This window comes from Phaseolus vulgaris, chromosome 8, assembly GCF_000499845.2.
Source record: "Phaseolus vulgaris cultivar G19833 chromosome 8, P. vulgaris v2.0, whole genome shotgun sequence".
Classification (NCBI taxonomy): Eukaryota; Viridiplantae; Streptophyta; class Magnoliopsida; order Fabales; family Fabaceae; genus Phaseolus; species Phaseolus vulgaris.
In genome coordinates this window covers 13,400,501-13,411,978 of record NC_023752.2, presented here as the reverse complement: position 1 = coordinate 13,411,978, position 11,478 = coordinate 13,400,501, and the positions used below count along the sequence as shown (strand labels likewise).

Here is an 11,478-nt window from a genome sequence, read left to right as displayed (position 1 = left end):
AACACAGTGGAGTCCCATTGGATAAACTATTATTCATTGCATTTAATCCAATATGCCCAAAAAAGAATGGTAAATACAAAAAAACATGGCCAATAAAATGCGAATTTACATTGAGCAAAAAGAGAGAGATTGAATCTAAACCCATAATTAGTGGTTCCCGCATGCATTTTAATGAATAATAGAGTGCTTTAGAATAAATATGTGACTCAGTGAAATACCAACAATTCAATAATGAAAACATATAATTCAAGTTCTTCTCAAAACAAAGAATCCCCAGAACATCATGGTAAAGATACATCAAATGCTAACATTGATACAGTGAGACATCCTAGTCTTGTCTCGGGAAAAATAATATCTTAATGGTGGAGAATTCTATAACCAAACTATTTCTCTTATCATCCATAACTTCAACCTAAAATTCGATTAGGTACAATTGCTGTAACTCGCTAGATTATAACTTCCTATACAAATACAAAAATGTGCCCTACGACAATAATAAAATCCACCTCAAAATTTTCTTCTAAAGGATAAAAATAGTATGAATCATCGCATAGGATAAAAATAGAGTGTTTCTTAACTTGGACTGCTTGATAGAAACACCTTCAATGTCTCATATGTCATAAAGACAATGCCCACGCTGGGAACAACCTTGTAGTACTCAGGCAAAATGCCTCTGTACAAACCACGTAGTCCTTCATTCTGAAGAATGTGCTTAAATGTCCCAAATAAACTGGTATTATAGACACGTGCCCGACCACCAGCTCCCTCCAACTGCATCCTGCGTCTTACAAGATCCAAAGGAAATGTTGCTGCATGTTGCAAGAGACAACAATTAAACACAAAAGTAAAGTAAGAAGGATTCATAACTAATGAGGAAATTGCTATCTGATCTATGAAAGCTTCTACCGTGACTTTTTGGGAGAAACCGATGTTCACAATGACTGACAAAATTATATATTCTTTCAAAGAAAATAAGGTAATTACACTACCAAACTAGTTAATTTTATAGGTGCTAATGCATTGTGTGTTTCACATGAAGGTGCTAGTTCATCATGCATGAAAGTCAGCTTACACCAAAACACACCACATCCAAGTCACACCACCGGGCATGCAACTTCTAGCATAACAAAGCTTATGCCAAGACAAGCAATCATCGTGGTTAAGGGCCTGTTAGGGGAAGTAGCAAGTTTTCAGTTTAGTTTCAAATGAAAATATCAGAAGAAAATTCGTTTGATTAGATTGTAGCTGAAATGACTTGTTTGGAAATACTATTAACTCAAACTTTTAAAATTAAAATTTTGATTTTAGGTTGTAGAAACAGAGACCTCATATGTCCCCCATCTCTTCCGAAAGACCAAAGACACTGCATTAACAGCTTCTTCCACTGCCACTACCGTCACACCCATCAAAAACCAAGCTTGAACAATCTTCTGATTTTAGGTTTATCGTGGGTGAGTTTATCGTGTATGAGTTTATCGTGGGTTAGTTTATCGTGGGTGAGTTTATCATGGGTGAGTTTATCGTTTATAGTGATTCAGATTTAAGATTTACTATATTAAAAATATAAAACCTGAAAACTGTAGAAACATTAAAACTTTGAAAGCTAGCTTTAGTTTTAAAAAAAATTAAAAACTTAAAACTAACAATCAAACCAAATAGGCCCTTAAGCAGATATATTCAAGCATATCATTAATTAACAAGCCCAAAGAAAAAGGATTTATCACCTTTGGAGCAGCATATGCAATCTAAACTCTAAAACTGATATTTGAGACAACAACCATCAATAAACACCTACCTGTTGACGATGCAACACCTGAAAGACTGCCACTAGCGAGACTGACGATGACAGGAGAATCATCTGGCCTAAATTTTAAAGAAATAAAATAAATGTCCACAAACCATACACACCAAACACAAGGAAGTAACCTTCCGCATAAAATAGTCTCAACTCAATGCAAAATACAGATATTCACCTTCGGGACTGCCAAAAAGAACGTAAGCCTTCATAAACAGAAAAGCTTATAGCTATGCTGGGTCCAACACCCTATACCATACAAAACAAGTAGTTGGGTCAGTTGTAAAATATAGCAGGATTGCAAACACAAAGAAGCTAAAAAGAAGAATTGAAAATGCATCATCAGCATACCAACAATGTAGCTCCAAGTCCCTTGTAGAAACCTGAGAACCCTTCTTCTCTGCAAATGGTATTAAAAGCATGTGAGATGCCCCTGTAGTAAATGGCACTTCTCTGCAGCGAAACATAGCCTGTTAATCTCTACTCTCAGTTAAAATAAAATCACAAACAGTAAGTCATTACAAAACTGGATCAAATTCAATGAAACAGTAAATGCCAATTCAAATATAACCAACGCATAATGCAAGCAACTGAGCACCAAAAATCTTCAACTAATGATAATTAGTAATTACCTGTGCTGCAAGTCGTGTTCTCACCAAATCCAAAGGATATGTAACTGTAGCAGATGTTATGCCAGACAAACCACCACCCACAAAGTGCACAAAGAGATCTGCACTGGTATTTCCTCGATGATTCTCCCCCATAAATATATGCAATAGCTGTAACAGAATACAAACTATGAAATTGATTCCACTGACCGCATAAATATTATGCAAAGAGCATCAGAGGTTACATTCTTGAAGCGTTCATAAGCATAGAAATTGACTGCAGAATAAGGGAGACGATGAGCTATGGTCACCAAATTGCCTTTCCAAAATGCTCTAAATCCTTCTTCATTGACAATACGTGAAGCCTCACCCCAAATGCTAGGTTTGCTCAATGTTGCCATATCAAAATGCATACCTTGAACCTGATAAAGTAAATGCATGTAAAGATAAGCAGATATACAAGAGTTGAAAGCATAGTTGTCATTACTGAATAGCAGAGTGGAGCTGCTGACCCCAAAAAAAGTGGGACGCAGAATAGAGAATAGTGGGATGACGGCTATTCCAATATTTTTTAATATTAAATCATTAATATATAAGTATACTTAAGTTGAAAACCAGAAAAACAAAACTCAAAATTCAGACATTAAAACATAGTACTTGGACAAATATACAGTATAAAGTCCAGAAAAAAACATACGTAAAGCCTAATTTAAGAAAAGATTACTGAACACAAAAATTAATTATAACACAAGAAAGTTCTTAGAAAACTGACTTTGGACCAACTTAACCTCACAAAATGACTTGTTTGCACTCACTTATATACTATAGTTTTAGTTATATCTCTACAAGAAGTGAAATTTCTAACACAGCCTCACACCAAAGACTAGACATCACAAATGTTAGACTAAATATTTGTGAATGGTTAGATAGCAGGTGGCATGATAGGCCCAACAAATCATTCTACAATAGACTCTGATACCATTTTAGAAAGTGGACTTGAAGCCTAACTCAACATCAAAAAATGGTTTGTATGGTGAAGTTTACATCCACTTATATGTTATAATTTTGGCTATACTCTAGTTAATGTGGAATCTCAGACAAATACCAGGAAATGAAGATAACAGTGGGAACAAGGGAAGGAGAAAAATAGCAGTAGTTTTGAACAACCAGAGAAAAAAAAATCTAAAGAAAACAAAAGAGAACAAAGGAAATAAAGACAAAAGAGTTAAGAAAATGAAAATCGTGCATGCCCTCACTAGAGAAGCTGGGTCACGGGAGAGTGAGTCACCAGAGAGTTGGTGGATGGACAAAGGCAGTCACTGGAGAAGACAGTCATGGTGAGAAGGAGGAGAGGATGCAGACAGATACTGTGTTTGCAAAGAATGTGAAGAGTTCCACGCTATTTGCTGGTTCATTTGGTTCACCGTTGAACTATGCAATATAAAAACTTAAGCTAAAAAGACTGAAAATACCCTTGCAGACACTCCTTAAGTGACAGTATTTCAGACTTTTCTATTGTTTCTAATCTGCAGCAGATGAATCACCTAGGATCCTGATTCGCACTGCACAACCAGTGCCATGACACTGACCCACACCATCCACTACAGGCAATATATGAAAACGCACCACAACCAAACAACTGCTGCGGCTTGCTGCCATGCTGCGCCACCACAACAATTGTGATTGACTACCTAGGTTTAAAGAACTGAGTTTGAAATTAACAAGGAGAATTACGAATGCACACACAAAATCCTTTTCGATAATCAAATTACATTCTGAGAATGCTAAAAGTCATGGAAGGTAAAATAAATTGTTGCAATCATGATTACCAGCAGAAGATTAAGCACTCATCAATCACCGATTACAATTTGACTTTCAACATGTAGTGTTGAAATGGGGACAAGAAATTGATACAGCATAAAATGGATGTAGGAAACAATTCCAGAAAAATTAGACTAAGGACCTGTTTGTTTGAGAGAAGGGATTAGGATGGAAATAATATCATGTGTTTGGTGGGAAGAGGAGAGAAAAATAAATTTAAAAATGGTGGGACCCATGCTACTATTTCTTCTCTTTATCTGTCTTCTCTATTAATCTTCAACCAAGCACCTTTGATGTCTACATTATTTCTTATATTTTCTACTCCAACTTATTTCCATCTCACCTATTTCTCTTTACTTTACCAACCAAACAAAGAATAAGTAAACAAGGGAACAAGAATACTATTCTGAAGAATGCATGCTTGTCTTCAAAGTTTAATCTAACAATTTTTCTGAGCTTAATGTTTTAACAAGTACAACAAGATAATAAAAAAGTACCGAAAGCAGAAAACCCTATCCCCTGATCTAAAATTATCCATGAGAAATAAAGGAATGAACAGGTGCCATTCATGACTTCGACACTATAACCTTGAAAAAGACACAGTAACAGACCTTATATGTATCTCTAAGGCAATTGTAAGTAATGATGGTAAGAATAACAAAATTAAAACAATGTTCATTTTTGCATTAATCTCATCAATTTTTCAACAATGACAATCATGTCCAAATAAATAGGTCAACATTGCCATCTAAAAAGCCACCAAGAGTGGCTAGTAGTGAGGGGCTTGGGTAGTTTGAGCGAGGGGGTCACAGGTTCAAAGTTCAAACCTCAATGTCACCACATCTAACGAAAACAAGCATTGCCTTCAATTCAAAACAACCTTGTTACCCTAATGAAGTTTCAACAAATTAAACTAGCCAGAGTAGTATAGGCACCTGCCAAATTTCATACTTTCACTATGCTAACTTCAGATACTCAAATGCTAAATTTTAATGTTTAAAAGTGACTTTATACAGGTATGTGTCGTATCTAATTAATGTTAACTTAGCGTTGTCCAACGAAAAAATAATATACAATGAGTACATTGTTTAGAAATAAAAAATTGGATAATTAGTGGGTTAAGTACAACAAATCGACATATTTCGTTTTTAGTACAATAAGAAAAAAAATAGTCTTAGTACAAAAACTTTAATTCCACTAGTTTTGCTTGAACTCCGTAAATGGTTGGGATAATTGAGCACACGTTTAGTGTTTAGTAATTGTCACGTGTGTTTATTAAAGAGGAAATTAACGTTAATATGCAGTTAACCTTTAATGGAGTCTCTTATCCTTTGCTTTTTGCTTTGTAAATTTAAAATCCTTAGTGACTCCTCTTCAAGGTTAATTGCATATTAATGTTAATTTTTCCTATAATAAACATAAGTGGCAATTACTAAAGATCAAACACATGCTCAATTACCTCAATCATTAATAAAATTTAAACAAAGAAATTAAATTTTTGTACTAAGACTGATTATTTTAACGAAATATGTGACTTATTGTCCTGAACCAATTATCTACCTAAAAGATTTAAACATATTAAACTAGTTTATGATGGTCCAAGGCTCTTATACTAAAATAGTTGGTGTAAAAAGAATTTTCATCAAGATACACTTCTCAATGTGTACTAATATAAATAGAAAATAAGGTAAAATGAATTAGGCCTTTCCCTTGTGTTAAATTTAGTTTCTGCATAAGTTAAATTCAGTTCTTGAAGACGTTAAATGAGAAGTTCTATAAAAGTTGAAGTACACAGATCAATTTTAACTTCCAAAAGAAGGATAATTCATTTTACCACTTTATGTATTCTCCACTTATTTAGTTCTTGTTTGATTTTTCTTCACCTGAAGAGTTGATACACCTCTCTGAGAATCATATATGCATAGTTTTGCGTCTATATGTATAGCTTGGCGCAGGTATTTTTCTGTTAACGTGGATCATTCAGGCAGTACCAAACACACATTTAGAAGTTTACTAAAATAAAGCCATAGTTTGCAAAGGAAACTAAAATTGAATTTAAGCTTCATGAAGTTCTGCCTCCTAGATAGCAAGTCTGGTGCACTAGTAAAGTTTTGCCTTGATATTTTGTTGCTATTGGTTCGAGTTTGGAAACAATGTCTTTGCATATGCAAGGAGAAGGCTGTGTACAATGCGTTTGGAAACAATATATTTGCACATACAAGAATAAGGCTGTGTACACTGACTAAAATTCGCATGACAATAAACCTTTTATAGAAGGTGGGATGAGGCTTGCACAAAAGTTAACAATCAACCACACAAAACCTCACAAAATCAACTCGTAAGGTAAATGACCAAATTCTTAACCTCACGTAATAGACTTGTGAGATGGTTACCCACTTATAGGGATCTCCAACGATTAATACCAGTCAACTAGACCAGAAACCCAAACCCATCATCCCATTTCAGCCAAAACTAAAATTTCGCCTCCGCCACATGCTATGCAACCCTAAATTCAAACACATTCATTATAACACATTTAAACAAACAAACAAGCAAACAAACCTGAAAAAGGATGGTGAGGCGTGCAAGTGGAGCAGTGCATGTCTTGGCAAAAGCACCGGATAGTCCACCGGCGAGAAGCTGAGACACCGTTCCCAGTTGTGCTTGCTGACTCTTCTGCTGCAACAATTTCACATTGTTCCCGTTCCCACCTTCAACCACCACACCCACTCGCGCTGCTTCCATACCCACCCCAAAAATATAATTTTTCAAACGAATGAATGAATAAGTAAAAGACCCTTGTTATTTTTTTTCTTTTCTAGGAGTACTGGGGGAGAGTTTAACCTCGGAAACCTCGAATCGCGGTTTCCCAGGGGAGGATGGGTAGTTGTTACATGGGTGTTGGATGACGGGTGGGCCTTCTTATACTCAACAAGGAACGAAGCGTGAAGATGAAGTAGAACAAAGAAGTGAAGAAAGAAAAAATGTTGTTTTGATTCTGAGAAGCCGAAACCTTGGAAGTGAAGAAAAACAACAAAAAGGAAAAGCGGAAAGGGTTTAGGTGTGAACGATAATTGGGATTAGGGTTTTACGGAAATGAGACCGTGCCGTGATTTCTTCCACGAGTTCAGTGTAGTGTCTGTTTAAGGGAAATTTACATAGTTGGTAAATTTACATATTTTAAAAAATAAATAATACAAAAAATATTCAATTACAAAATAACTAAATATCTATGTCTAAAAACTGTTATTTTGGATCATTATCAATTTTACCCTTTTCTTTAATTGCACAAACTATAGTTGGTTTATTATTCTTTCTTTTGAAAAAAAAAATAATAATAATGAACGGTAGCAACGGTTTCTTCACCAATGACTTTACTTGTGACTGTGACTTTCGTCAACAGCATTTGGCGGACGACCATTTTCGAATGTCTCGCATGGAAGATCTGGATGTTTGTCCCGCCTTTCGCAACGAGACCTTTAAAGTCATTGTTAGGTTTATTATTCTTTATTTGCAAAAAAATATGAATGAATGGTAGTAGTGTTTTCTTCACCAATGACTCCATCTGTGACTATGACATTCGTCAACAGCATTTGGCAGACGACCATCTTCAAATATCTCGTGTGGACAATTTAAATGTTTGTCTCACCTTTTGCAACAAGACCTTTAAAGTCATTGTTTGGAGGACGGTATTCACACTCTTTATCAAATTGATAATTCTTTCATTTCCTTTTATTTATTCATTCCATTAAATTAAAAATTATTAATAAATATAAAATATTAAATTTTTTTATATTGTTGTAATAATATTATCACTTTGGAAATGTTAATGATAAAAAAAATATATGTACATGGAGTTGTCCCGTGTTTCCATTAGTATTTTATAAGTTATAAAAATATAGCAAAATTGAAAAACGAAAAGAATAAATAAAAAAAAACATAATAAAAAAAATAGAAATCATGTCTGCAAACACAATTTCAACAGCAGTGTACATTAAAAAAGTTTTAAAAATATTTTTTAAGAAAACAAGTTTAGAAAAGAAAAATTAAAAATAGTGTATGAAACGATTTCTAATATAAAAATAAAAATTGATTGCAATAGAAGAAGTCGTACACAATCTATGTAATTTTTAAAAAATTTACCGATAAAAAATATAAAATATTATACTATTTATGTAAAATTCCCATCTATTTTAAACTATTTTTTTACCGAAATCATGTGAAACTTAAAGATTAATAGCGAAATATTAAGATTCATTAACAAAATAGTTTTCTCTTCCCAAATATCTTTTTATTGTAATTAAGCATAATCGTGTATTTCATTGATAAGATTAGTTGTTACATTATAACTTATTCTTTATCTTTATTTAAAGTATATTTATTGTTATTTATTTTCTTTCTTTATAAATGAAACAAGTAAATGAACATTTTTACTTATTTTATTATAGGAAATATGTTTATTTTTAAATCCATAACTTTTTTTTTGTTTTTCTATACTTTTAATCTATTATGAATTTGTTAACGAAATATTTACACTTTCTCAATGAAAGCAAACGTATTTATTGGCTTAATAACAGTATAATTGGTGAAAACAATTTATCTCTAAAGATATTATTTAAAGCGTCATTAATATTACTACTACTTAGTTTTATGGGTATTTTTAAAATTAAATTAAATTTATAATATTAAGTTTAATCAACTTATCACTATTTCTTTTTCTTTTTATACATAACTATTTTTTGTCTTGAAAAAATAGTTAGTTTTTTTGTATATACATTTCTTCTATCGTAATTAATATTTTTTTAAAATTTTAAATTTTCTTAATTGATGAACTTTTGAATTATTTATTAGTAAATATTTTCAATTGTTTTAATCATTGTATGTGACACTAGTCAAAATAAAATAAAATAAAATGTTTACATTTAATTATAATTTTTAAACAAATTTATTGGTGTGATAAAAAATTTATAAGCTTTTCAAATGATATTTTTTAATTAATTTATTCACGTTATATTTATTGGCCTGGTAAAAATTATTCAAACAACATTTAGATAAAGTATATACACTCTAATTAAAATAAAATAAAATAAAGTTTAAAATAATAACTAAAATATTTTAAACTAAACAAAATACAATTTTTTATAGAATATAATTTAATTTTTAAAAAACATTCAATTTAAATCATATATATATATATATATATTCCTAAATATTTATAAATTTAATAAATTATAGATTTTTCTACTTATATATTGGTATATTTATATAAAAAAATTCTAAACTCATCTAATTATAAAAGTTTTAACTAATTTATTGGATTTGATCCAACCAAACCTACTAAAGACTAATTATACTCAATTAGATTTAGGCTTGACTCGACCCAATTCAATCTTGCATGACTTTGGCTCAATTCTCTTTTTTTTTTCTAACTTTAAACCTGACTCAATCTAACTTGAACACAGGTCAACTCTATTGATCGAGTTAACTCATCCCAACCTGAACCCAAACTTACTCGAGTTAACTTGTGTCGACCTTTCTCAACTCCAACTATACCTCCCTCTGACTCAGGTTGAAGTTGGACAACCCAACTTGGTTTGACATGGACCCAAACAAACACAGCTTAATATGGATCCAGACTGACTCAAATAGACTTGAGTTTGAGTCAATTCAACCTGACATGGGACCAGACCAACTTGTCCTAACCTAAACTAGCCCTCTAAATTTGTCTAATGTGGATCTAGGTTGACTATACCCAACTTCTGCTTTAGTCAATTCATCTCAAATTGGCATGTCTTATAACAACCTACATTAACCTAACTTGGCCCAACTTAGGCTCGATCCTATTCAGCCTAATGAGGTCCACCACCAACTCGACATATGGTCCCGACCAACTCATTATGACTTAGGCTTAAGCCAATTCAACCAAAAATGGACTTAAAATGACTCGAGGTGAACTTGGGTTAACTCAATTAAACTTAGTTTGCTTCACCCTAATGTGGGCCAAATCAGATTGTGCATGACATGAAATGGCCTAACTAGATTTGGGCCCGATCCATTGCACCCAACTAGATTTGGGCCCAACCTGAGCCAACCCAACTTGGCCTAGGTCCAATCCAACCAACTTGACATAATTGTAGTCTAACCTAACTTGACTTGGGGTTAACCGACCCAAATTGACTAAAGTCTAACCTAACACAACTTGACTTAGACTTAGCCTGACTCAACCTAACTTGGATCTAACCTTGTTAACTTAATTTGGGTCTACCATAACCCAATTTAACTTTGGCTTGGCCCAATCTGACTTATCTTAGGCCTAACGTGACATCACCCAACCTTGCATGACTTCAAGCTAAGTCGACTCAACCTTACACGTGTTGGCCAAAATCAACGTAGTCCTGCCTTGTATAGGTCAGGCCTAACCTAACTTTTCATAACTTCACCTAACCTAGACTCACCCAAATCAAATTAAATGAATTGGACATAAAATCATAAAATATGAATTTGGATTTGAGATAAATCTATTCAAACAGACTCATAGCAATATGAGTTTGAATAATTATGGATTGAATTTTTTTTCCCACCATTAATTTGCAAACTAATGAAGAACCTTAACTCTCTCACTATGCTTATTTCAAATCCATTATGAATTAGCTTAGAAAAATCTCCATATAGAGGTTTACTAGTGATAGCTGTCGTTTTGCTGTCAAATTAATATGATTCTAGTGTAGACTTGTCTAACACTAGAGAGATGATAGTATAATTGTGGACAAATGTCCCCAAGTCGTCTCCCAATGAATCCAATAGTAAAATCAGTTGATCACGGTTTAGAATCTATCTGCAAGAAATAAAAGTTAGCAATAACAATAAAGATAAAAAGGGAGTTTGAGATAGTTGTGCAGAAAATAAAAAAGATATTAAAATAGCAAATAAAAAGCGGTTGATCCCAAGTTCTTCCACCATTGAATTCTTCACAGGTTCTCTAAAGATTAATCTTTTCTCAATCCTCCAACAGAGCTAAACCAGATTGAACATGCGCCGATCTAATTCAACTGAAACTCACCAGTAAAGCATGCGTCTACTAGTTTAATCAATACCCACTTTGTTCCATGCGTATACTCCATGGGAATACTTATCTCCTCTCCCTTGAATCATGCGCCCAAGAAATTAATTAGAACAATGCGAACTAACTAAGAAACCAAAGTTTAAGATAAGGAAGACTCTCAATCATGCGTTCAAGTACAACCTCTCACAAAA

The 11,478-nt window shown here is 33.1% G+C and overlaps 1 protein-coding gene across 1 annotated transcript; it reads right to left on the bottom strand.

Annotated features, from left to right (window-relative positions):
• Nucleotides 1-202: 202 nt before the first annotated feature.
• LOC137826133 (uncharacterized) lies at nucleotides 203-7,353 on the bottom strand. The gene is made up of 7 exons (XM_068631992.1): nucleotides 6,787-7,353; nucleotides 2,649-2,825; nucleotides 2,428-2,574; nucleotides 2,147-2,248; nucleotides 1,974-2,044; nucleotides 1,796-1,863; nucleotides 203-809 (listed from the first exon to the last, which is right to left on the bottom strand). The coding sequence occupies exons 1-7, from the start codon at nucleotides 6,967-6,969 to the stop codon at nucleotides 574-576; spliced, it is 984 nt and encodes a 327-aa protein (XP_068488093.1). The 5' UTR covers nucleotides 6,970-7,353; the 3' UTR covers nucleotides 203-573.
• Nucleotides 7,354-11,478: the final 4,125 nt, after the last annotated feature.